The following is a 25,677-nucleotide window of genomic DNA, read 5'->3' on the forward strand; positions in this document are numbered from 1 at the left end:
TCATTTAAATGATCTCCAACTTAACCCACCCTAAACAAAAATTGTTTGTTGTTGATAATATTCCGCTTCTCTTCTGTAGCTCTGACCGCAACTTTGCATTTGCACCATGAATGGTTTACAGGAGTGAGAAGAAAACAGAATGTGTTCCGGGCATAGCAGTGAGTGGGAGGTCTTTATTTCTCATTAATGAAAAGGATTTCTCTGTCATCATAAATTATGAACTCATTTGACAGTGTTATGCTGGCAGTATGGTAACCCGCCTATCAGATTTAATAGATCATTAATTAAAGGTGCTGGATTGTCGTTCCAGATCATTCCTGCTCATATTAATGTCTGTATATAAGATATATGCAGAGATGCATTTTTGACATAACTGCATAATTGCAGTGGGATAAAAAACATTTTTAAAAAACATTTCCTGGGACTATTAAAGGCTAGTAGCAGGGAGTTGATTAGTGATTCAAATGGAAGTCTCACATTTGTTTTGTCTTGGCAGCAACCATCTGCCCTGCTTGTTTATGTATGAGCAACTGAATCCTTACTTGCTCCAAACCTTTTTTTTTTTATTGTCACCAGATATTTATCTTTGAATCAATAAAAACACTTCATTCCACTTTTCTTCGCTGCTATTTCTCAGCCAGTATGACCAATGTACTGGACTCCATAGGAAGGACAAGGAGCTCAGTTCTGCCCGGTAACAGTAATGCACTTTTGCAGTTAGACCACATGACTACTGAGTGACAGTAAGGGGGGGGGTGTTTTCATCATGGGGACCAAATCATATGGACACTGCCCTCAAGCAGACATGTATGCCCTTGTCATGATAAACCAAGGATGACAGTATTCAGGCTGTAAATGCAGAGATTGGTTGGTTGGTTTTGTGCACGCAGCACAGAGGCACATGATCCGCATGTTTGCACTGTATGGCAAACATGCCGGTGGCTTCGTGAAACCCCTGAAGCTCAAAACTATATCTAGGCACAACTAAATAATTAAGGGAGATAATTAAGAGGGCAGCATGCATGGTTAAATTGTGCTCATTTATAAAAAGAAAGTGTTTTCCACAGAAATCACGGAACATCTGCATGTTTGTTTGTCTTTTTCTTCTGCAGTCGTGCGTGAAACAAGAATAATTACCCGGACTAATGAGACGAGGCTGAGTGCATCTTTGTATTTAACAATATTTGAGTGAGTTTCATAGACGTTTAAGTGTTGTTTACTCTGACATTACCTAAGGCTGATACTACTTAGGGCTCGTTTTGGCTTTTCTCAATTACAACTCTTCTTGCAACGATTCTTCCGATTGTTCCAGTGAATGTAGAGTGTGTGTGGGAGAGAGTGAGAGCCAAATTAAGAAATTGATTGCGACGGTAACGAGCTGCTCCGTCTTGTCTTGTGTCGCTCCTCAGACCTTCCCAAGGCAGCACTGAGGATCCTCAGCAACATGACCTTCCTGTTCGTCAGCCTGTCCTACACAGCAGAGTGTGCCATTGTCACCGCCTTCATCACCTTCATTCCCAAGTTTATTGAGTCACAGTTTGGTATCCCTGCCTCCAATGCTAGCATATACACAGGTGAGTGTGACTTTCTTTACTCGTAGGTGTGAATATGTTGCTACTAGCTGCCAGTGAAAGAGCTGTGGCAGATGGTTCACTTTATTAATGATACTTATGTCGGTTTTGTTTTCTACAATCAGAAAATAGCCGTCGATTAAGTCTGCACTGACTTATGCTCACATTTGTTTCTCACCTCGTGCACACATCGCTATGACTCCTTTGAGTCCTGCTGGATTTCATTCAGTGATAATCTACCATTACATCTCATGACTGTAACACACAAGTCTCTGCAGGCGACATTCATCATAGCTTGTTCTCTCTGATATGCACCAACCACACATACACGCACAGGACCCTCCCACCCTGCCTACGGTTTGTGCACCACATACGTAGGGTCACAAAGAACCTGTCTAATCCTTCAGTCGCGTCTGAGCCAGCAGTATTAATGCACAACTAATCTGGTATCAGGATTACTACGCTAAGGACTGATTAAAAAACTTAATTATGTCTTTGAAGTCATGAAGGTGTGGGTATTTGTGTGTGTGGTGTCTGTGTGTGTGTCCAAGAATAACTGCTGGCTAACATATGGTCATTTTTAGACTCTCACATATACACACAATACCGTCGCCTCTTCTCGTCTGCCTGTTGCCAGGATACAAGGGGTAAGGGCAAACGGGTGGTGGAGTTGCATGACTACTCAAATGATGCCACAGCTGCCAGGATGTGATGATGGTTAGAGGCGAGGAGGAGAGGTGCCTCCCGTTGATGGGAGCAGAGTGCTTCCTCAAATAGTCAGCTGGACTGACCGAATACATTTCAGATATGATGCAAAGAAGTGTTGGTTATAACTTAGTAGGTGTAGGTTTGGTATTTATATGCCAGATATCCAAATCTCTTTGCTAATAGTCTTCTGGAATCACCTTGTTTGTGCAAAAATACTCCTTTATGTCTCTTAAGCTGCATTATCTTTGGCATTTGTCATAGATTCAAGTAAAAAAAATGGAAGCAAATTATATGTCTCTATAACAGGCTGCTACTAACAAACTGCCTAAAGGTACAATTTAAAATTGTTTTTTTTGTTAAGTTTGCTTCAGTGATTCATAGGTCAGTGTTAGTGGCTTAACAACACAAAACTTTGAAAGACCTCCAGATAACCTGGAGAACTATTGTGGCTGTAAAATACAAAATAATCTCATCTTCCAGGAACCTTTGAATGGTTTTTCTCTAGCACAAACAGTAATGGAGTTGTGCTTATTTGAAGAGCACTTGTAAAAATGTGCACGCTGCAAGGCTGATGGTTAAAAAAGAAGGAAAAAAATCAAAAAGATCACTTTAAAAAAAAATCCAAGAAAGTCTGGCTGCTGGGAAGCAAGAAAGAAATGAGGGGTGACTCAAGACTTTTGCACAGTGCTGTATATAAATAAACATGACTCAGCTTAGTGTAACTAAACTGAGCTAGCACTGCATTTAATGAATAGCAATATAGTCTCACAGACATCAAATAGAAATAACTTGAAATCACATTAATTACCACCTTGTTGGATCAGCATCATGCCTGGTTACAGAGCTGCCACAGCTACATGTTCATTAGATGTTGCTGCAGAGATAGAGCTGTAACATCACACACGCCCCTCTCAGCTTTAGCCTCCCCCCCCCCCCCTCTGCTGCTTTGCTTTCTGTTTTTTACTCTGACTATTTGTCACTTTAGTTTCCCTTTGTGTTCCTTATAGTTCTTCTTAGGTTCTTAAAGCACCTCTTGCATATAGTGACACACACGTAACCTCTCATGTTAATAGCTGTTAATGCAGAAAGAATATGTGTAAAGAGCCTTTTCCCCCCCATGTGTACATGTTTAATGTCTCACAAAGTGCATGGTTTAAACATAGAAACATGCACTTATAGGATAATATTAAACACCTATATTCTGCCTAGTTCTCCCTGAGCATGCTCAAGGATACTTTGTCTTTTGTCCTCTCTTCTATTTTTTCCTCTTGAGCTCTGCTTTTAACACACACACACAAATACCATGGATACGGTGTGAAGCCACATGACATTTATGTGTACTCTTATCATTTCTCTGCTAATCCTCTGTCTTTGATGGCCCTCCGCCCCCGCTGACTGACCCGGTCTTGCTCATTACCCGGCTGTGAGCATGTGCGGCCGGGCTCGTGGGCTGCCATGTGCACCCACCCCGATCCTCGACCCCAGCACGAGGACACTTGCCACTCGGCCTGTTTTGCTAGAGGCCAGGGTTGCCTCTCTTCTCGCTGTCAGTCTGACTGGCTGTGGTGGACTGAGAGCACGTGCTGCAGCCTGAAATGACTCACAGCTAACCCACAGCGTGGCCTTGTCACATTGATGGAGCAAACCTATTCTGGTCTCTTGCTTTCGATAAAGTAATTTATTTTTGATTAAACGGATGGGGTGACCTTGAGCAACCATTTCTGACAAAATTCACAAACTCTGTCATATAAACGCATAACAAGCTCGCTTGGCATTTGCGTCGGTGTGCCTGATTAGAAAGCTGTGCCTCAGATGTTTACACCAATTCATTCAGTGTTATCATTTTTCCATGGCACGTTTTATCTGCTTGCAACACCTCTCCATCTCACCGATGTCTTTCTCAGGTGTGATCATCGTACCCAGTGCCGGGGTGGGCATCGTGCTGGGGGGCTACATCATCAAGAAGTTGAAGCTCGGCGCAAGAGAGTCGGCCAAGCTGGCCATGATCTGCAGCGGGGTGTCTCTTCTGTGCTTTTCCACTCTCTTCATAGTGGGCTGCGAGAGCATTAATCTAGGAGGCATCAACATACCCTACACCACTGGGTAAGGACAGATAAACAGAAGTTATTGGAAAGGAATTGTAAACCTAACATTGCTTTTCATTCAAAATAATATCTAAACATCATTTAAGAGGTTTTATTAGTTGTAAATAGACACACTAGACAGTTTTTCCCCAGTCTGATCTAAGTCTTGATTTTTTGCTTTGCAAGCGTGACTCTAAAAACAAAATTAATCATTTAAAATGAGCCGAATGTGTATAAGATGTATCTGAGAAAGGGTGTGGGCTGTCAGCGCTCCCATCTTCCTCATGTGTTGTGGTGTGGTGTTGGGAGTGTGAATGATTAATTAGCAACACTGGCATCTGCTGAAGTGACTCGCTTTGCCACCTCTATTTCTGAAGCTGCTGCTGCTCGACAGCACATCAGCAGCCTGCTGCTGAGTTAACAAACAGTCATGTGACGTGTCAGCCCTGGGGGCAGAAATATGGAGTGGTCTGCTGGCACACTCAGCTATGAGTCCGCTCGCACAGACGGGCGGTACCATCCACACGGCGACCTTGGATAATGCAAAAGACCCTGCAAACTGATTACAAACATTGCAGATCTACTGTAATAATTTCCCCCTCTCCTCCCACTGTTTGCTGCTAGCATTCTCAGATGTTACGTGTGCAAGCATACAGGGATAAATAATACAAATGCAATTAACATGACAAGTATTCACAGCACTTCACTTGTTGCGCATTTGTTAGATTTACAGCTTTATTCCAAAATGTATTAGGTTCAAGTTTGGGCTCTGGCTGGAACACTCAGTGGTCCCAAAGCCTGAAGCACATTGAATGATGTCTCTCTACATTTGTATTCATCGTCTCCCGGTTCCTGCTGCTGACAAAGCAGCATGGTGCTGCCACCACCGTGCTTCACTGTAGGGATGGTATTGGGTGATATCATTTACCATCCTAGGACCTGGCGTCCACATATGTGGACATCACATTTTGGGTTATTTAGACCAAAATACAAAATTTTGCTCTACAAGGGCCTGATATCCACTTACGAGGACATTGTACTGCCATTGTTCTGTCAAAATTCAAAATGAATGTCCTCATATGTGAATCTCATTTTTCTCAGAAACAAAAATCAGGTAAAAATAAAAAATCAGGTAATTCTTTGTTTTTACACTCATCAAGTCCCAATCAGCCAAATAGCAAATTAAAATGCATGCCATGAAAGAGTTCGGGTCTTAGGAGGTTAATAATAAGGTGATGAACAGAACCTGGTTTCCTCCAGTAGCAACAATCGGCATTCAGGCCAAAAGGTTCAATCTTTGTTTCATTAGACCAGAGGATTCGGTTTCTCGTGGTCTGAGAGTCCTTCAGGTGCATTTTGGAAAACCCAGAGTAGGTTTTCCACCCTGTTGACCCAGGATAATATCGAAAACCTGCAGGACACTGGTCCTTGAGGCCTGTAGTTTCCCATCCCTGTTCTAGAAGGTTCCCCTCTCACCACAGAACAACACAGGAGCTCTGTAAGAAAAATTAATGGAACAACTGAAGTGTTGTAAATACGTTTATATGTGTAGCTTTACAGGGGTACCAAACATTTTATTAGCCAAGAAAACTTACATTAATTAGGCTCAACCGAAAAACCATCCAAGAGTGGACACACTTGGGTTGACCTCATAATTCACAGCAAGCTAATGGCTCTGTCACACAAGTTTATTACCAAGAACAGATTGTATGTAATTGCCAACTTGACTCCATTCAATTACAGACTGATATCAGATTGACGCTATCTTATGGCAACATTTATGACAGGGTTAGGGTTGGGTTAACTTTGAAGACATCACTTTCAGTTAAAAAAAAAAAAAGTAATATTGCAATATTTAGCATATTGCAAAATGTTAAAATCCCAATAATATTGTACCTTAAGTAAATTATTGTGATAATATCGTATTGTATAATATCTGGTGATTCCCACCTCTAGTTTGTATCCATGCGTATCCCACTAAATACACTTAACAGTGCTTAACCTATGTGAAATGTGCTTTTCGCATAACTAAGTTAATTAAGGTGACTATTTACTACACTGCCAGTAAGCCCCTGTGCTTTCAAGTCCTGGAGCTGCTCATTGTAACTGTAGTTTTTGTCTGAGCCCATGTTTGTAGAGGGGTCAACAAGACTGTGTGAGCAGCGGGCCTCCTCATTACAAGCAGCGGTGGTCTCTAGTCACAGGTGGCACCCACACGGGAAATATTTACCCAAGCTGCCCTTTGTGTCTGTACTCTTACTCTAGTCTAGACGCGGCTCTCCCCCTGCTGACAGACTGAGGACTATCTGACAAAAAAGGACAGAGCCAGGAGCATGTCGAGTTATGTAATGTTCTTAAATGTCTGCTAAAGTGTAATGTGATAATGTGTTGAGCTGGCTTTCTTAATTGAAAGCTACAGCATCTTCCCACAAGACCTTTGTTCCTGATAAACCCTCCCGACATCACAGGTTTGTTTGTTGTCCTTTTTTTTTTTTCCTGGTCATTGTCTGCCAGCGTCAAAGCCGAATTAAACCACTCACTCTCATCGCTCTGTGCTTGGGTTTTTCATGCAGCACTGCCTGGGCACAGTGATGCAAAATTTGCAGGGTTCATTAAAGGCGGGGTTTAGTCTAGAAAAAGGACATGTGCAATCAGTGCTGCAAGACTGCAACTCCACGAGCCTTAAATGCCTTTTCTTAAAAAAAAAATGTATGCAAACACACTCATACACACACACAGAGTCTGGAATGTGACACTGTTATGTCAGGCGAGCCCAAATGTGTCGTTTCCAGTGACAGCTATAAAGATGAGCCTGGACTTCTGGTCCTGTGAAAAATGATGGTCCAGTGATTTAAGAGTAAAAGAAAATGTTTCGATTTTTTATTTTTTCCCCTGTTTGGCAGATTTAATGAAAAAATTACTGGCAACAAGAGTAACCTACCATTACACGGCATGTCAAAAATAATCAGAGGGAGAGGCCCCACCAGTGTTGGCTGTGTGTTGCTTGCGAGCGTCACTCCTGACCGCTGTGTTGTTAGGGCCTGTCCCCATCTGTTCCGCAGGGCTCAGAGTGAAGCTTCCCAGAGAAAACCCAGGGCCTCGCTTCACTGCTCCCGGCTTAGATGAAGCCCAAGTCCTGTCTGGCTTAGAGCGACTGTTCCCACACTGCCTAAAGAGCCAGTGGAGGTGTCACTTCCTCATCCCCCCTCGTTTCTGTCATTCTATCATCACACATTCCACACGGCTAGATCAAAGTTAATCAGAAGGCGGATTATATATAGAGACAACTGTAAAGATTGTCAGGAAGATCAGCAGCCTCCTCAATAATACTTTGTTTTTTTGTTGAATATACAGCTCCACACAGAAACTATTTCAGTTTTTTAATTGCTTTTTGATGCTTTTTACCCCTTTTTCTCCACCCTTGAAACAAAACTTTATGGCATGCTGAGAGGGAGAGTGGGACAAGTTTAATTGTCTTTGCAGCAGGGAATGTGGTTTAAAATGCTGCATATAGGGCCATAAATTTGTTTCGATTTTCCCGGAGCTAGTGACGTGCTGATCCTCCCGCGGGCTCACGCTTGCAAAAAGAGATTGCACTCACGCTAACCTGGACAAATGAATGCTTAAGAAATTATTAAATTCTCCTGCAAATTGAATGGCCAATTCCCCTTGCCTCCAGCTCTTGCTAACACAGCGCTCGTGTGCATTGCTAAATTAAAAATGAGGGGTGGGGTATAAAAAAAAATAATAGACTGTTTGGGGCATTTTAGCATTAACTGATATAGTTGGAAAAATTGAATCAGCTGGAAAATATGAGGTAGAAATAAGTACCGAGTCAGGCCAGAGGGCAAAATAAACAAATAACATTTGTAAATGGAAAAAAATGGCTTTATGATGATTAAAAATTCACTTTTTAAAATACCGTGCCCTGCTATTGGTGCATCTTCCACCCGCTGATTTTTATTTTTTAAACATATATCTAACCTGAGGTCTCTTACTGGGCTGGAACCAGCCAAAGCTGTGCTTGGCCCCATAAAACCCCAACGTGGTGACAGTGGTAAGGGAAAAAAACCTCTGGAGGGGCAGCCATCTGCCGCAATCGGTTGACACGCATTCTCTCACATTCACACCTACAACCAGTTTAAAACTAAAGTTAGTCTAACATCCATCTCTTTGGACTGCGTGGAGGAAATGCAAACTCCACACTGACGATGAGGAGGTTCAAACCAGAGACTTTCTTGCTGTGAGGCGACAGAGTTCTTGTTCTTAGCGTCTGCGCTTTTCCTCTGCAGCCCGACTCTGACGATGACCCACAGGAACCTGACGGGCAGCTGCAACGTGAACTGCGGCTGCAGGATCCACGAGTACGCTCCAGTCTGCGGCTCTGACGGCATAACCTACTTCAACCCCTGTCTGGCTGGATGCAGCACCGTCGGCAACGACAGCACTGGGGTGAGTGCACAATAGAGGAGTGCTCAATTTCGAAAGAGGGACACAACCCAAACTGGCAACGCCTCATTTCAGTATGACGATTTTATCCAGGTCACCATGAGCATTTGAAGAGGACAGCACGAAACAGAGGGACACCCACCACCTTTTAAAATCTTATATTAATGGCATTTTTGCGTACTTGCTGCACTCATAGTTCCTTTTGTGTTTGTGTCACATAATTGCACAAGCGTCAAATAAATCGGAGAATTATGAGTGGAAAAAGAAATCCGAGGATACACAAATCATAATGGATACACAAAGACTTGTTCTCTGTGCATTCTCTTCTTGTAGCCCTGCAAATAGAGGAAATTAGTGTACAACAATGTCCCAGAGGAAGTTATAACAACACAAGGAAAGAAAATGTTTGGATTCTTTGCCTAGATCACTGATTGCACCATGTTGGTGGTGCCATCCAGTCTGTATGTGAATCTAAACGGAGCTTTGTTCTGATTTAACTCAGTTTAATTGCAATTTCTCATTGTTGTTTTCTCCCACAGATCAGGAACTACACCGACTGTGGCTGCGTGCAGAGCAGGCAGGTCATCACCCCGTCCTCCGGCAGCCAGGTCAACCAGCTCCAGCTCGTCATTGTTAAAACGTACTTGAACGAGAACGGCTACGCAATGTCAGGGAAGTGTGATCGCACCTGCAACACGCTCATCCCTTTCCTGATCTTCCTCTTCATTGTCACCCTCATCACTGCCTGTGCCCAGCCCTCGGCTATCATCGTCACACTCAGGTAAGGGAGGCTATCCTGCCAGGTTTTGCCAGAGAACATCTAACAACCTTTGTTGAAGGGTTCTCAGTTTTTCATTCTAATGTGGTTTCCCTTTACCCAGGTCCGTCGATGAACAAGAGAGGCCTTTTGCTCTTGGGATGCAGTTTGTCTTACTCCGAACTCTTGGTATGTTACTCATTATTTACACCACATAGAAAAACTGTCCTCGGTATGCTTTACCAACTTGTTAGTTTGGATGAATCTCTTATCATTGCTGCCCATTGAATCTACTTTGCCCATACAGGACGTGCAAACGCTTTAATTTAGTGAAAAGTGAGTATTTGTTATTATTTTGTTCACTAAGACAGCAAACAGCTTTCTGAGCAGCTTGAAGATGTGTCGTCAAGCATGTAGCCAAGCAAATCTGTCATCTGATGTTTTCACAGCTTCTCCATAGTCCACTTTTCTCCAGCTTTTATTGTCTTATTCGTCCTCACTAACGCCACAGAGAGCAGGGATATGCCAGCTTGTAGCACACCTCTGTGAACCTTTGAGCAGATAGGTGTAGAAAAGTGCTCGGGCTGAGTAAACGCTGCCTTTGCGTGGAATCTAATCAGCCTGGCCTTGCTGTGTGAACATAAAGTTGTCACAAAGTTGCAAAATGTGTGCAAGGATGCACGGTGGAGCCCTGTGTGTGTATGATTATAGAGTTAACACAATCTAATAATGTGAACTATGAGTTTCATTATATACAATGTTACTGAAGTTAGCAGCGCTTCTGATCGGCATAAAGACAAACATTGCCACCAAGTGGTAGAGAAGTGGTACTGCAGTGCAGTTACTGTTACTACTGTGCTGTATGTATTAGGATGTATTTGAATTCTGTGAAATTAAGTTTGTTAGCAAGGAAGTTTAATTTGAGTTAAATTAATTAATTCAGTTCAATTAAATATTGTTATGTCAGCCTCAACCCACTGTATAGTTTATATTCAGTTGGCTAAAATTAAAGTAATTAACTACAGCTTCTCTCTCCCTCCAGCCTACATACCGACACCCATTTACTTCGGTGCTGTGATCGACACCACCTGCATGCTATGGCAGCAGGACTGCGGCGTGCATGGCTCCTGCTGGGAGTACGATGTGACCTCGTTCCGCTTTGTCTACTTCGGCCTGGCTGCCAGCCTGAAGTTCGTCGGCTTCGTCTTCATCTTCCTCACCTGGTACTCAATCAAGCACAAGGAGGCGCGAGCTGAGCGCTGGCGTCAGCGCCTGCCTCCACTGGGTACCGTCAGCGAGCTCGTATGCCACGCCGGAGGCCAGAAGAGCCACGCACGCACCCGTTCCTGCCCCGTGTTCATCCCGCCTCGGCCCGAGCCGCCAGCCGCCCTCCTGCTTAACCGCGGCCACAGCAGCCTCAGCTGCCCAGGCAACGCCCTCAAAGCAATAACTCCCCCCATCTTGCTGCCACATCACCACCAAGGCTCTGCCCATGTCTGAGAGCACGCCGGTTTCATAGTGACACGTGCCTTCCTGTCTGTGCATTTGCACGACACGGCGTCTGCTCACCACACCAGTCAGACGCCAAGCGGGGGCTCCGCCACTGCTGTAGGACAGACAGGCAGAGACACAAGTGCGCCCACCACACCTAAAGGGCTGCTCGTCCTTTACGATGACAGGAGAGCGAAAGATGTTCTTTACTCAAGAGCATATCATCAGCTGCAGCCACACAGAAGGTCAGACCTCCAGGTTTGGACGCTATAAAGACATCTCATGGTGCTACTGTTAAAGGGCAGGGCATTATCATTATGTACAGTCAGATGACTCATCATCAACACAGCGTCTAAAGCACAACCTGTACTATGCAAGCTCCTGTGTACAGCTTTTTCCTTCTCAGTACTGTACAGCTCCCTCTGTATTCCACATCTGTACCTCCTCTGCTCCACTCATCCACCCATACCACCACGCTGTTGTCCATTCTTTGATAATCCCATTTTCACTTGCAGGTTAAGCATACTCTTGTGCATTTGAACCTTTTGCACCTGTTCTCTCGTCTGGTGTTGTCCACATCTTCAGTGGGACTGCTTTCTAATCCTTTCACCTCCTTTACCTTCTTTTTTTTTTTCTTAACAGTGCCTCTCAGGCTGCCTCGGCCAGTCCAGTATAAAAGGCTAGCTACCAGGGTAAACGCTAGCTACTAAAAAGCCAGACATTTCTTCTTCAGCTGGGCGACAGCCCTTATTGGTCGTCACAGATGATCGTCTGCAAGTTAACCATGTAGCTCAAAGCAGGCAATGACCAGTTGGTACAGTGTAGAATGACTATAGGCAAGAAAACGATATTTCATAGCAAGTGGTGTTATTAAAATGTTATTTGTCAGGCGGCAAAAAGAAGAAAGGAAATAAGAACGGTACATTATCTCTTACCATGTGCTGAAGTTACTGAATGTCCCAAAGATGTGACAGTAGGATTTATTTTTAAAGTGGCAAAACCCCCGTTTACTTTGACCCCTTTTTAAAAGCGTCGTCTTCAGAGTAAAATGGTTTGTATGGAATGAACCTGCAGATGAACACATGTGTAATTTTGGCTTTGTATTGTAAAGGCGTCTCCATACTACTGATCATCAGATGTACATAGTAGTATTTTAGAATATAAAAGTAGCAGTGCAGCAAGCTTGCTACCCAATAACTTATGTCAGTTATTGGGCCTTTGGGGCCATCTAGTGGACACAGAATGATTGCGCGTGAAGGCCAGTGAATGTTGCTGTTTGTCAGACCTACTGTACTATGAAATTATGAAATTATGGGTTTCTAAGTTAATCACTGCTCTGGATTAATTGCTTCAGACCCCCAAAGGTTATAATCGAGAGAACAGATGATCTGCTGTCTTGGATATTTATTTATTTAAGTCAGATGTTTAAATTCTTTCTGGCAAAGTCTGCTGTGTTTCCCGTAACACTGGGCTTGTGTTGTTTAAGTAAATTATAACTTGACTTCCTCTAATCAGGAGGCGGGGAGCACTGAAGCCTCGTTGTGTTCTGATGTTAGAAATATATAAAAGTGCTTTGAAAAACTCAAATGTGAGACTTTTTTTTTTAAAACACATTTTTAGAAGTATCTTTTTCTCCACGTGCGAGGGGATACATAAGTCTAATAAAAGTAACAGTATTTTATATTCTGATTGGTATGAGTTAACAGCCCTGCCACTTAAAGATTATCATAGGTAGATCAAAGATGAATTTTTAGTGTTACCATGACTTCAAATGAAATAAGTCATTGTTGTGTAAATATTAAAGCAAATGAATCATATTATAGAGCTCACGTGTAGTTAGAAGCATATTTATAAACTAATCCATGATGTTGTAGTTAAAAAGGTAAAAAAAAATTCTTAAAGCTAGAAAAAGAAAAAAGAAGTGGTTGAACAGTATTATTCACACGGGAAGGTTCATTTTACATCACAAAGGGGGAAAGGTTGGGATTATTGAACTGTTATCCGTCAACTGAACATAATAAATTAAAATGTTTAAACTATGCTTCCCAGAATGTCCTCCTATATTATGATTCTCTGCTCTTCCTCGCCTGGGTCGTATTCATCACGCACTCTAAAGAGGACTAGCAACGTAGGATTACAAATCATCTACTCACTTACTGTGATTGCTGCTCATGAAACTCTGTTCTGTTCCTTAAAACCTGTGCAAAAATACCTTAGGAATATGTTCACTGCAAGGCAGAACAGTAACATTTCCAAAATATTACTTAGCCCAAGGCCTTCTGTGTTCTTAAAATGCGATTTTTATTTTTATTAAAGCATGAAACCATCTCTTTGAGGTGAAGCAAACTGCTCTCCTTGCAGGGAAGGCTAGAGAATCATCCGGAAATGCCGCACCAAGGCGGCGATTTCTGACTTTGCTGTACTGTACACACCCTTGGATTTCAGTGTCCTGCTGTTCAAATGTCTGGATTGCTACTGGCACAGATGACTTTGTGTTGACTGCGAGATTTGCTTCCTTTCTTTTTTCTTTTCTTCAGTATTTACACTGAAAGTGAGTTTCCTGTACTCTCCAAGTTGAGCTTTTATTGCTTTGTGTTCCTCAGGAGCAAAAGTCTAATTACTGTTTGTGAACACTTGATTTACAAATGCCTTGAATACTTGATATTTGTCATTCAAATAATAAAAAAAAAATCAATAAATAAAGAAAAGAAAATGAACTTGCTTGAATCATTACACACGGAGACTTGAGGGTGAAAGGTTTTATTTCTTAACAGCGTCGTGGCTTTGCTGAAACCAGAGTTGTTCCATCATTTCTACACACACGGCTAATGCTGCAAAGAAAAAGGAGCTTTGTGAAACCAGTTTCCAAGATAGATGTGAAACATTGCCCTTGGAGAACCTTTTAGGCTTTTACTGAAATGGACAAACCTGTAACAGTGTGTCATAATGTAACCACCTTGAAATGAACTGGTCATGTGCAACGGTGACGTTTCTTTAAAAAGTTACAGAAGCACACGAGGAAGACGTTCTACCACGCGAGCGCTTTTCTTGTGATCAGTGAAGAAAATCTTTATTTTAAAAAAAAACCCAAAACACAAACGTGAGCCGGTGTCGTGTTCCACGCAGCTCGTAGCTGACTTAAACCGTGCCGTGATTGTCTGAAAGCAAAACAAAGTTATGTTGATTCTGTAACCTTTTTAAAATTATTTCATAAAATCTGAGTTCACAGCAGACAGGCAGTGGACGACCAGGGTCGTTACTTTTTTGGGTGGGGAGGGCTGTTTAAAAGTGCTTGTGGATTGTGATGGGAGTTTGTTGCGACTGGGCAGGTCTAGGATAAACTGATGAATGGAGCGTAACTAACTCGATGCTAATCACCCATTTAGAGATGGTTTAACCACTCACACCGTTTTTCATAAAAACATATTAAAAACATCAATGGTGTTGTTATCCATGTGGAATTTAGCATTTTTAATTCCAACACTTAAGTTTAGCTGCATTAAGGCTTTTTTTCTAAATATATATATATATAGATATTTATATATATATATTTGAGGAAAAAGAAACATAACACTGTTTACTAATAATTGTAGGCAACAGTAAAAAAATAAACAATAACTTTAATACTCATTATACAACTCTGACTGACTGAGGTGGCATTATTCTTTTTGCTTCACTCTTGGCTAGCGCTCCTTAATCACCGTGTCTTTATGGTGACCGGAAGTTTATTGGCTGGCTGGCCAGAGTGTGAGTCTGCCTCAGAGGGTCTGACTGGAGGGTTGAGGCAGAGAGCCGCTGGCCTCGTAGTCCAAGGTGATGGGCAGAGCTGACTGAGGCAGCACCACCCTGACACTCTGTGTGCTAGTCTGTGTGGTGGGGATGGTGGTGGTGGGAGGGCTCCCCGTGGTGCTAGCATGGACCTTAGGCCTCAGAGTCTGCGAGACAAAAGGGAGAAAGCCTTGGGCGTGGAAAATATCATCCTCCTCTTCAGGGTCCAGGTTATGACTAAGACCCTGCGGGCTGATGGTCTTTCGGTGACCGGGGCCGAGTTCTAGCTGGGCTCGCAGGCTGTTGTGAGTACGCAAGAGATCATCGTGTCGCGTTTCGAGTTCTGTCAGCCCATTCCCGCTAAACGTTTCGCCTTCAATCTCCTCAAGCAGCTGCGCCCACGTATCGCTGTGGAGGACATCCCTGCCTCTACTCAGACCTGGTGATGATATCACTGCTGATTTTGACATAACGGACGTCTCAGGTCCGCTTACAAGCCTCTCGGGAAGGTCGTTGACAGCAGGCTCCAGTTTCTGTTCCAATGTGGGCCTGGGTGTGGGTCGTGCCGATGGTATTTTGCTGGGGATGGGGGTGGTGAGGCGAGTCTCTGTGACTAAGCCCGGCCAGACGTCACTGGCAGAAGCCAGCTCTTCTCCACTGCCCACTTCAAGCCCTCCACCCCCGGCCCCGGAGCCCAGCTCTGGCAGGGTGGAGTCGTCAAGCTTATGGGTTTGGTTGTTAAAAACGTGTCGCAGTGCAAACATTTTATCTACATCCTTCTGGAAGTTGTCCCAATTCTCTGGGCTGGGGCTGTAGTCAGGCCTACATTCATACAGGCTTTCGTTTATGCTATACAAATCCTCCAGTCCCTGCCAGTTCACCTCCTCATCTGTCAAGTTGGGTAGCTTAACCTTGTCGTCCTTCCCATATTGGCTGTGTGCTGTCAAAGAAAGAGAGAGACTGTGAGGAGCAGAAAAATACGGGGAGCTCTTTTCAGGTTCACTCAGTCGGCATGCAGTCACGCTCAGCTCCCAACTCTCACCAAAGCAGCCAACGTATAGGAGTCTGAGGCCTCAAGCAACACACACACGCTTCAGAAGTAGCATTAGAAAAACACAGTATTCACCCTGAGCTCAAGCCATGAGTAGTGCAAACACATGCTGGCTTTTTGCTAATTCAGAATAAATAAAAAAAAGTCTGAGGAAAAACAAAAATATTCAATGATCCATTATAATATTCTAACAAGTAATATGTAATGATATAGTTAATGAAGGGCCTGGGCTCAACTGAAATGCAAAGTCAGGCAACCTGGAATAAAAGAACGTAATGGCAGAGGAAACAAAAAGATGGTCAACAAACAAAAGATGAAACTCATGAAGCAAAGTAAGAGAAAGTGCTCGGTAATTCCCAGGAAAAATGAGAAAGGAATTCAAAATGCTACGAAGAAACAAAAGTAGCAGCAAAAGCCAAAATCAAGAGTTTGTCTCAGTTTGATAAGTGCAAGAAAAGAAGTGTCAGAGCCGCTTTTGGTTGACCGTCCTCGTGGAATCGGCTCTCTTCTGGACTATTTGCAGCTAGGAAAATGGAGATTGTCTGACATCGGGTTTTTAGGGACTCACAGGAAGGAGAGGCTTGTTCTCCTCTTTGACCATTTTCGATGCTGCTGCCGCCTGGTAAGCAGGTGCCAGAAACAGAGGTCAAAAGTGCAGAGGTCAGTGCCTGGACAGAGAGGTCACGGCAACTCAAGTGTCCATTCTACTGCTAGCTAATGGCCATGAGTAGATATGAAGAGCTATTCTGAATGTCACGTTACACCGGGACAAAATGGAATGACTGTGGCTGGCATGGCATGAAATGTCGAGTGTTAAAGGAATAGTTTCAAGTTTTGGGCAACTTTATTTTTTGCCTAAGTTAGAAGAGGAGATGGCTACTCCTCTAAGGTCTGTCTGTCTGTTTTTACCCTTTGCTTTTGTGAGGATTAAACAAATGAGACATATATGGAGTTGATGAGAGGAGATTCCTGGAAGTCTCTTTCTATTCTTCATGCCTGGCAGGTACACGCCATTCAGGGCTGTATATAAGCTTATCTCCCAAAAATGTCAAACTATTCCTTTAATGTCAGGTAGTGATGCATTATGGGGATGATGCGGTTTCATGCATTGTCATTTACATGCACTTGATGCTTGGCTTCAAGTAAAGAAATATCCATTATTAAGACTTGGGATTATTCTTTTTAAACAGCCATGCTATCCTATAAAAAGATGCTAAAATGATCGATATTTTAACATAAGAAACTGATAGAAATGTTTCATCTTGAGCATTGCTGTGAAAACATGTGGCAGAGAGCATCTTAGCTGCTGCAAATCGACAATACACAGCGAGTAAATATAAAGACAGACTGTGTGCGCAGGATGAAACAAACAAACAAAATATCTGTTATGCTTTGTTAGCGCATTCCCGGCATGCAGCCACAGATGAAGCGTCGGCACTCCGTGTATGACGGATTAGTGGGAATGAAGCAGTTGGGCCCATGCAGGTGTTAAAGGGAGGAGAAAAAAAAATAAGCCACTGAAGAGAAACAAAAACTTGGAGAATACCTGTGTGGCTCAAAGCTTCCTCCATCTTTACCTCCTGATAAAAATAAAAGCAGTCGATTGTTAATGTTTTGATTCAAGGAGGTGTGGGAGGGAAATAAACAGATCATTCACACTGAAGACGTCTTCATGCACCGCTCCTATATGCTATGGAGAAACGCAATCATTGGATGATTAGGAGGAGGAATGAGGAGACAATGGAGGAAAAAGTCTGAAAGGTCTTATGACTGGGCTGGGTTTAGAGATGAGGAGATTCAGAGTTAAGTGGTCTGATCAGGCGCTCACTTTACAGGTTATCCCCTTCAAAAGCAAAAAGGATACGAGGTTATCCAGTCAGGTGATTGCTGAAGGTTAAGTCACACATCGCAAATAGATTCTGCTGGACCCATTTCACCCCACAGTTAAAATTTTAATAATCTAATTTTCCAACTAAAACATCACTTGATTGAACCACAACAGTAATTTCATTGGTTCACAGAGCTGGCACCGTAACTGAGAAAGGGCAGCCAGTGCAAGTAAGAGATTTTCGGCTGTTTTGTGACATGTGCTGGCACGGATTTGACAAGACCAGCATGCCAGCGCTGAAACACAATCAGGTTTCTCAGAGCAGCTTTGGCCGCTCCAGTGCTCCACTCTCCAGCTGGTAATTACAGACATGAAAGTTTTATCCTCGGGACATAAACAACGCAGCCAGTTCACGCCACACACAGACGCTGTATAGCTCAGACTTTACAGGCTTAGCTCATAGTGACATTACTTATTAACCGCCTCCATCACTGGGATGTCTTCTTTTAATGATCCTTGGACCAATTGGCGGTGATAAAAATAAATAAATAAATATACTGTGGCTGCCTATAGCACCGATGCGTGACAGGCTCGAATAAAACGACAGCCTCAATTGCTGTGATGACAGAGTCCTCCAAATAATATCCCTAACACTCGGTGACTCACAAAGGGGAAGATTGGCCACGATGCACAACTGTAACCTGGCCCTGTATTTTTCTTTTTTTTTTTGGATAAATTCAGAATATATTCCAGTAGAGTGGGAGATCCTGAAAGACAAGTCACGGTGCATGTGTGGGTGTGTGGGTATGTGAGAAGAAAACACAGGAAACAAAGGGAATGCATGTCTCAGTGATGATTACTTGACCTCCACCTGAAATTTGAGCAAACTGAGTGGATCATCCCCAAACACATGCACCATGCAGATATGTACAAACACACACAAGACCGAGACTGAGACAGATTCAAACCACAGAAGACTGGAACACAAATATTATCACATCGTCCCTCAGATTGGGAGTTATATTAACGATACCACTTGTTACACGCTTCAGTCAGTCTGTTTCTTCTGTGTGTAGAATCTGTTTCTGTCTTTATTGGCATCACAACTACCACTAAACCCAGTTCTTCACTCAAACGGGGAACAAACAGACTGAAAGGAGATTCTTTTATTTTAATTACTCTTTTTTTTTTTACCTGTATCCAAGCCTTTAGGGCGAGGGTTACACTGCTTGTATCCTTGACAACTCCTCATCTCCATGAGCTGGGCATGGAGTGTGTTCAGCACCTCTCGATCCACTGCATATACTGCGTTGGTAAGCTGCCAACACAACACACACACAGACACTTGTTTTATTGTCATGATGTTATATGTTCTTGTTATATTCCCATGTAAACACCTGGAAAATTACTAACAGCACCTGTTCTTTAATAGATGAGTTTTATAACGCAGGAGCCAATTAAAATTGTTTAAGAGTGACAAAGCAGACAAACGCAGTGAGAGAGAGCACAGCTGACTGATTGTAGACAGATGTTCACCCACCTGGTAGGGGTCACTGTTGAGGTCAAAGTACTCCAGGAAGCCGGTGGAGAATTCGCAGAAGAGTGTGTTGTGGGTCTCGTTGATTGTTCGCAGGCACCAGTACGTGTTGTTGTTGGAGCTGGTGCACGCGCAGAATGCCCCCACTACGAAATAAATGACACGGTTGCTTCCGTCAGTCCTAATCCTGACCATTATTTCAGGCGAAAACGTGAAACTCATTAAATGAATGGAAATTTTACGAATGTTTGACAATCAGATCTACATCATGTTAAACACATCAAACAAACAATCATTATCTCGCTGATGTTTGGAGACTGAAGCTAATAAACGCACGTGTCCAGAAGGGAGCCGTCTGCCAGTGGTCATTGTTATGCGTGAAGCAAGTGAGGCCTGGAAGGCTGCAGTCGTCGCCATTCCTCTGGCGCTTCTTCTCCTTCCTTTCCTTCTTTCTCCTGCGGATCTCGTTGTACAACTGGGCCTTCCCGTCTATGTCCCGCGCAGCCTCTCTGTCAGACAGAAACGTGAGAGAGGATTACAAAGGCGTGACGCAAACATGACATCAGCCCTTACCCTCCCTGGTGCAAGTAACCGCAGTAATTGGGGGATACAAAGGGGACTTCCAGAAGGCCTCACTGATGCCAGGCTATGACAGCCTGTTTACTTTCATGTTTGAGGCCTTACTACAGTATTTCCAATTTTCTCTGGAATGACATTCTAGCCACTGTCCCCTCTTCCTCCAGCCCGAACACACGGCAGGCACTGCGAGAAACAGCTGCTTTAAATAACCATAATCGGTTCCCAGTGTTTCCTGGTGCAAGCCGATCACTGTGTTTGAGGGACTAACCTCTTTGCTGGATCATTATGTCTTTCCATGCAACTCAATCACTTCCAGACACACAATGACAACATCTGCTTTGTCATTTAAAGTCTATTGAGGGACCATTTATAGATGGCATGCCTTCTTTAGAAACCTGTGTATATTTTAGGAACACATACATCACTAACACAGCAAAGTAAATGTACATGATGGAGTGTTTCAACTGTGATCTACAAAGCAACCGAAAATGAAGATGAGCTTTAGTGATGGATTCGTGTTACACCCGCCATGCAGGGACCACCATGCAGATGTACGGTTAAAGAGCATCACGGCACACACCATTTGCACACTTTCAATCAGTTGCAGATTTCATGGTCAGTGTTAACTGATAGATAAAATGCTGAAACTAAACAGGGCAAACTCAGAATTAAAAGGGGAAAAGAAACTCACTTAAACGGATGGAGTTGATCATTCCTGCTCTTCAATCTCTCTGCCTTGTTTCTGTGTCCTTTGCTATAATAGCTGTTTTTTATGAACAGAAAAAGGACCGTGGAAGAAAAGTTGTTTTTTTTTTCTTTTTTTTTTGTTGTTGTTTTTTAATCCATGTAATCCAGCAGGGTTTGGAATAAGGCCTAAAACAAGCTTTAAAATCAACTTTTCCAACAATACTAGAGAGGTAAATGTATTTTTTAAAGTGAAATTATAAGTGACTGACCTCTTCTTTCCACAGTCACAATCATCTGGCCGTGTCCTCTTCAGATGACCTCTTACTTCTCGCAGTTTTTTCATTTTTTCTTGAAGTGCTTCAATCTAGAAATACATAAGCAATACAACCAATGACCTTTGATTAAAAATATCCAGAAAACTGTCCAAGAGCCTCATATTGAACCTCATACACTCACCTCCTGGTCCACATAGCTCTTATGATCTTTCCACGCTCTGGGGGACTGGTAGATTTCTCTCTCGCAGTGGACGCTGTCATTCACGAGGATGTAACACCTAAAAAAGATGCAAAAACACCCCCTGCTGTATTCTACTTTATTGACGCAGAGAAATGTAAGTGAGAGGGGAAATTTGATTGCTTACTTGTGGGTAACTTTCACAGAGTTCGGGTATCCGACTGCATTTGTATCATCTGCCAGCATTTCCTCTGAACCGTCGTCAGACCCCAGCTCATATTCTGGTTCCTCTGGGTTGTAGTGACGCTTGGAGATGACACGAGGACGGACAGCTGACTGATCATCTGCCTGAAGGTCAATATCATATATTTGACCTTCAAACTCCACAGACAGAGACCTGGCAGGTCGAGTGTGGACGAAGCGTGGGCGATAACCTATTAAAAAGAAAAAAGGATGCTATGTATTTCTTTTTACTCTCATTTCCACCTCATTTCAACATCGCAAGGAAGTAAAAGCCAGCATCCTAATACACCAACTGAGTTTTGGTAGGATATCCTATCTGGATCTTTAAGGCTTATTACATTTTCATACCATTGTTGTACTATTTCCAAGACACATCAGAGGGCATCAGACCATTTGATAACAAAGTCCCAACAGCCCACACATGCACAAAGGCACGTCCAGAGCATAAATTCCAGGACCTGTTGAAGGATGTTTGCTTTTTCCATGCATGCGTCTCGCTAGAGCATAAAAAATCCATTGCCGGGAATAAAAACTCAAGGCTTTAAAGATTTCTCTTTCTAGTACTGAGAGACAGACATTAATGGGACTGTTTAAGAAAACAAAAGCTCTTGTTTTTGAAGTGAAATAATCTTACACACATGTATATGCATTTTGCAATGGTTTCAATTAAATCACTGTCCCTCTATATTACAAGAAGAAAGAGCAGGTTTGGGTATACTCACGGCGGCTTGTTGAGGAAGGAAACTGTCGGTGGGAGCGGCGTTCGGTCTTGGATCGTTTATACTGTGCGTCTCCACAGTCGCAGGCCCTCTCCCTTTTGTCGTAACTGTCACGGGGCTTTAGGCTGCGGGCTCTCTTCCTGGAGCCTTCTTTGGAACCACCTTTACACTTCTGTATCCTCCACTTCCCTGTGATCTCCTCAACGCAGTGCCATTTCTGCAGAAAGAATTACTTTTGGTAGCACGACAGGGTTGCAAAAAAAAAACAAAAACCAATAAACCAAAGTTTCCTTGCAACAGCAATGAACACATTTTATTTTATTTCTTTTTGGGTATGGCTAATTAGTGCCTTAGATGTGAATGATATGACGGCACAATTTGAGATTTCACAACTAAACCTTTAGGAAAATGAGCACATGCTTCTGACAGACATATCAGAGCCTGTGGGAAAGAACGGCATCCAAAAGCAGCGAGAAAGATCAACCAAAAACATGAGAAGAATTGGGTCTGTCTGGTTTCTGGAAAACAAAGCGGAGAGCCATATCGTTTTCACATTGGGTATGTCCATACTATGTGCGTCACTAGGGTAATTGTGTAAATACATGTCCATACAATCGCAGACATCCCCCGTGCCATTTCCCAACATGAATTCACGCTGGGAAAAGAAAGTTTTGAAGCTAATTGCTGTGAGTAGTGCCGCTTGTTGGGTCTCGAGTAAACGAAAGAGACACATCAGTAAAGTTTGGTATAGATGATGAGGGCTGAGTGTGGGAACGAGGGTCCAAACAAAGGGCTATAAGGCAGATCGGGTTCCTTTTGGAAGAGCTTACAGACCAAACAGGGCTGTTATATCAGCATCAGACAAGACGTGAGAGCGAGAGAGAGATGTATTGTCACTGGAGGATGAGAACAATCTCCATCTTTCTTTCTCCGTCTCCCTCGCCCTCCTGCGAGTGCTTTAAAGGTATAAGAGTATCACTGCAGCAGCAGAAAAGCAGAATAATATAATATAGAATTTCAGGATATCATCCTGAGACCGATCAATGTTGAGATTTTCCATATTAACAAAATAAGATAACTGTAATCAAATTTGTTAGCATGGATGAAAAGGAGAGATAAAGCATTTGTTTGCTTTGAGCAAGAAACATTTCACTGGCCTCCAGGTTGCTTATATGAAGGTATAGTTAAACCATTAATAAGAAGCTACTTGCAATCAGTGTTGGTCAAGTTACTTGAAAAAAGTAATCAGTAACTAATTACTATAATCCATCATATAAAATGTAATCAAATGGAAAAGTCTCTTTTTAAAACTTGTTTTATTAGTTTTAATCTTTTAACTTTTTGCATCAAGCAAACATTAAATTATACGCAACATTCTCTGACTGGAAGAAATTTGTTTAACATTTAAACCTATTTTCTGCACATTCCAGCACATAAAATAAAATATTTTTTGTGTTTACACTCAGTCTTTCAAATAAATGCAAGTGAAACACAGCAGAAAATAAATAAAATCAAAGACTCAGCGGTCCTGTTGCTCTATTTTCACCTGTATAACAGGCGGATGTTTTCCCTGGTGCAGGTGTGCCGCAGCGGTCAGTGGAAGAATCCGCGAGTTTGTCTGTAAATTTCCCTGGTAGCGCACTCGGTGCTTACACGGAAGTTAAGGGGTTTTTCACTGTAAAAAGAAGTTTTCTTCCCACGCAGTGAACAGCGGACGCTAATGTTTTTGTCACTTTTTACGGAATCAAACTCAAGGTCAGTACTTCCACGCTTTAAACGCTGCACGCTCATACTCTCTCCCGCACTCGATATATTATCCATTGTTGATCTGCACACAGCTGTTGCCACGAACGTCGCACTCGCTTACGTCATTGTCATGAGACACTCTCGCAAAAAATCTAATTACCTTTTTTGCAATAGTAATCCCTTGCTTTATTCGTTACTTGAAAAAAGATAAAATACGTTACTTGTAACGTATTACTGCCCATCTCTGCTTGCAATCACTTCAACACACTAGATGTACGTATGAGCACATATGATGAGCTTTCACTTGCATTATATGATGCAGTATACACCTCTGATGCCTATTGCTCCTGTTAATAACTCATTGTTATACACACTGTGAGGTGTTCATTATGATGGATCTGGACTGCATTAGTCAAACCCTTATAAATCTCTGTAATTGAATACTACAGGACATTTGTAATAATTTGTCTTATTCTGGCCTGTCTGTTCCGGGGCCACAACCTCTACTATTTGGCTGTTGGTCTGCCAGAAAATTCATGGGCAAAGATCAAAGGGATGTACCAATTAGCGCACCACAAAACGGTGTAAAGCGGTCCAATTATAAACCAGTTGTGGCTTTGTAGAACAGTTCAAAAGGCAGCTAAGAGGTCACTTAAAATAATTGCATCAGCTTTCTTTAGTGGATATATCAGGGAACTCATGTGGTCAAAAGGTTGCAGAAAAAAGAAATGCGCTTGTGTGCAAATGGGTGTTTCTCCTTTACCTGTCCGGGCTGTTCACACGGTGTCTGGAATTCAGCCTGCTGACAAGTCTCTCTGACCTTCTTGTACTTGGGGAGACTGTTGCTGTGTTGAGTACTCGCTGAGTCATCCTTTTTTCTCAGGATCTTCCTACACGACAAAACAAGAAAAGCAAAACCATATCAAGTGGTGAGTGACTTTTCCAGGGAGTCGGTTTGCTACGCAAGGTGAATGAAACTTTCCTGTTTTTACATTCTGTCATAGCCAGCCTTGTGCGTTTTCATGGCCAGCGAATGAATAACTTATGTAGTGTGTGTAAGTGCCAGAGGGTCTGGGTATGGAGTTCAGCTTAGCCTCACACCGCTGCTCGGGTCCATCAGCTTGGCGTCAAATTCAACTGCCCTGTCCCCTTTTCCTTTACAACCACCACCGCAAACACTGGCTAAGTCTCTGCTATGGCCATGCCAACACCACTGTCCTTCCTCTTCCATTATACCTCAACTAGTCACAGCAGTCACAGACAGAATGAAGATGCCAGCGAGGCACAGAACAACCTGTCCCCTTACACAGGAGGGCCACTGCAGTGTTTAATTTTTTGTTGCCCTCTTCTTTGGCTGGAAACAGCCAATGTTCACACGCTAGCTTGGCTGACGTATCTTGCCTTCAGCCAAGAGTGATTAAAGAGCAAACAGTTGTTAAAGACCCTCCCTGATTGCTGCATTACGTAGATGGAGTTTTAAACAACACAGTCAGTCCCAGCTGTCATTCAGCATTTCACAGGCTCAGACGTAGTACTGTAAGGTCATGTGAGATTATTAAATCAGACAACATATCACATGACTGGTGCAGGAACTGCAGATAAAACTTCAACTACTGTATTTGTGTCAATAGAGTCAAGTTAATGGAGGCTAATCTTATCACTTAAAGAAACGGGGACCTGTGGACGTCATTTAAAAAAAGTTTAGAGTTTAACTGAGAAACAGATTTAAAAGTCAGCAGGCCGACATGAGCAGCAGCAAAGCTAACAAAAGCTTCTTTTATTCTCTTGAATACGTGTGAGAAATGATAGCGGTGATGTAGCAGTAACAGCAGCTGTAAAGAAGAATGTGACACTGTAATATACAATATTTTTCATTTTAATTTTTCTCCTTTTACACAGTTAGACTGTGCTGCCAACACAATCTGTCTTCAGCCAGCGATTGTTCTCTTGCCTGTCGTTTTCATACGAGTGCCCTCATGGCTTTCTTTTCTTGTTTCTTCAACCTA

At 42.8% G+C, this 25,677-nt stretch overlaps 2 protein-coding genes across 5 annotated transcripts in view; one reads left to right on the forward strand and one right to left on the reverse strand.

Annotated features, from left to right (window-relative positions):
* Positions 1 to 17,392, forward strand: part of slco5a1 (solute carrier organic anion transporter family member 5A1) — a 42,455-nt gene extending 25,063 nt beyond the window's left edge. Inside the window, 6 exon segments of the mRNA XM_085173389.1 lie at positions 1,410 to 1,574; positions 4,184 to 4,382; positions 8,656 to 8,815; positions 9,352 to 9,593; positions 9,694 to 9,758; positions 10,612 to 17,392. Of these exon segments, the coding sequence (XP_085029515.1) occupies positions 1,410 to 1,574; positions 4,184 to 4,382; positions 8,656 to 8,815; positions 9,352 to 9,593; positions 9,694 to 9,758; positions 10,612 to 11,069 (1,289 nt within the window). The 3' untranslated portion in view covers positions 11,070 to 17,392.
* Positions 14,583 to 25,677, reverse strand: part of sulf1 (sulfatase 1) — a 77,802-nt gene continuing 66,707 nt past the window's right edge. For 3 of the 4 annotated variants that reach the window (XM_085173386.1, XM_085173387.1, XM_085173385.1), the window contains exons 10-19: positions 24,435 to 24,561; positions 21,929 to 22,142; positions 21,151 to 21,397; positions 20,967 to 21,063; positions 20,780 to 20,874; positions 20,515 to 20,586; positions 19,581 to 19,753; positions 19,248 to 19,390; positions 18,902 to 19,025; positions 14,583 to 15,768 (exon numbers count right to left, since the gene is read on the reverse strand). In XM_085173386.1, coding sequence (XP_085029512.1) covers positions 14,819 to 15,768; positions 18,902 to 19,025; positions 19,248 to 19,390; positions 19,581 to 19,753; positions 20,515 to 20,586; positions 20,780 to 20,874; positions 20,967 to 21,063; positions 21,151 to 21,397; positions 21,929 to 22,142; positions 24,435 to 24,561 — 2,242 coding nt within the window. In that variant the 3' untranslated portion in view covers positions 14,583 to 14,818. The remainder of the gene's footprint in view (positions 15,769 to 18,901; positions 19,026 to 19,247; positions 19,391 to 19,580; positions 19,754 to 20,514; positions 20,587 to 20,779; positions 20,875 to 20,966; positions 21,064 to 21,150; positions 21,398 to 21,928; positions 22,143 to 24,434; positions 24,562 to 25,677) is intronic. The other variant, XM_085173388.1, reaches the window with a different exon arrangement.

The sequence above is a fragment of the Neolamprologus multifasciatus genome, chromosome 9 (assembly GCF_963576455.1).
Source record: "Neolamprologus multifasciatus chromosome 9, fNeoMul1.2, whole genome shotgun sequence".
Lineage (NCBI taxonomy): Eukaryota > Metazoa > Chordata > Actinopteri > Cichliformes > Cichlidae > Neolamprologus > Neolamprologus multifasciatus.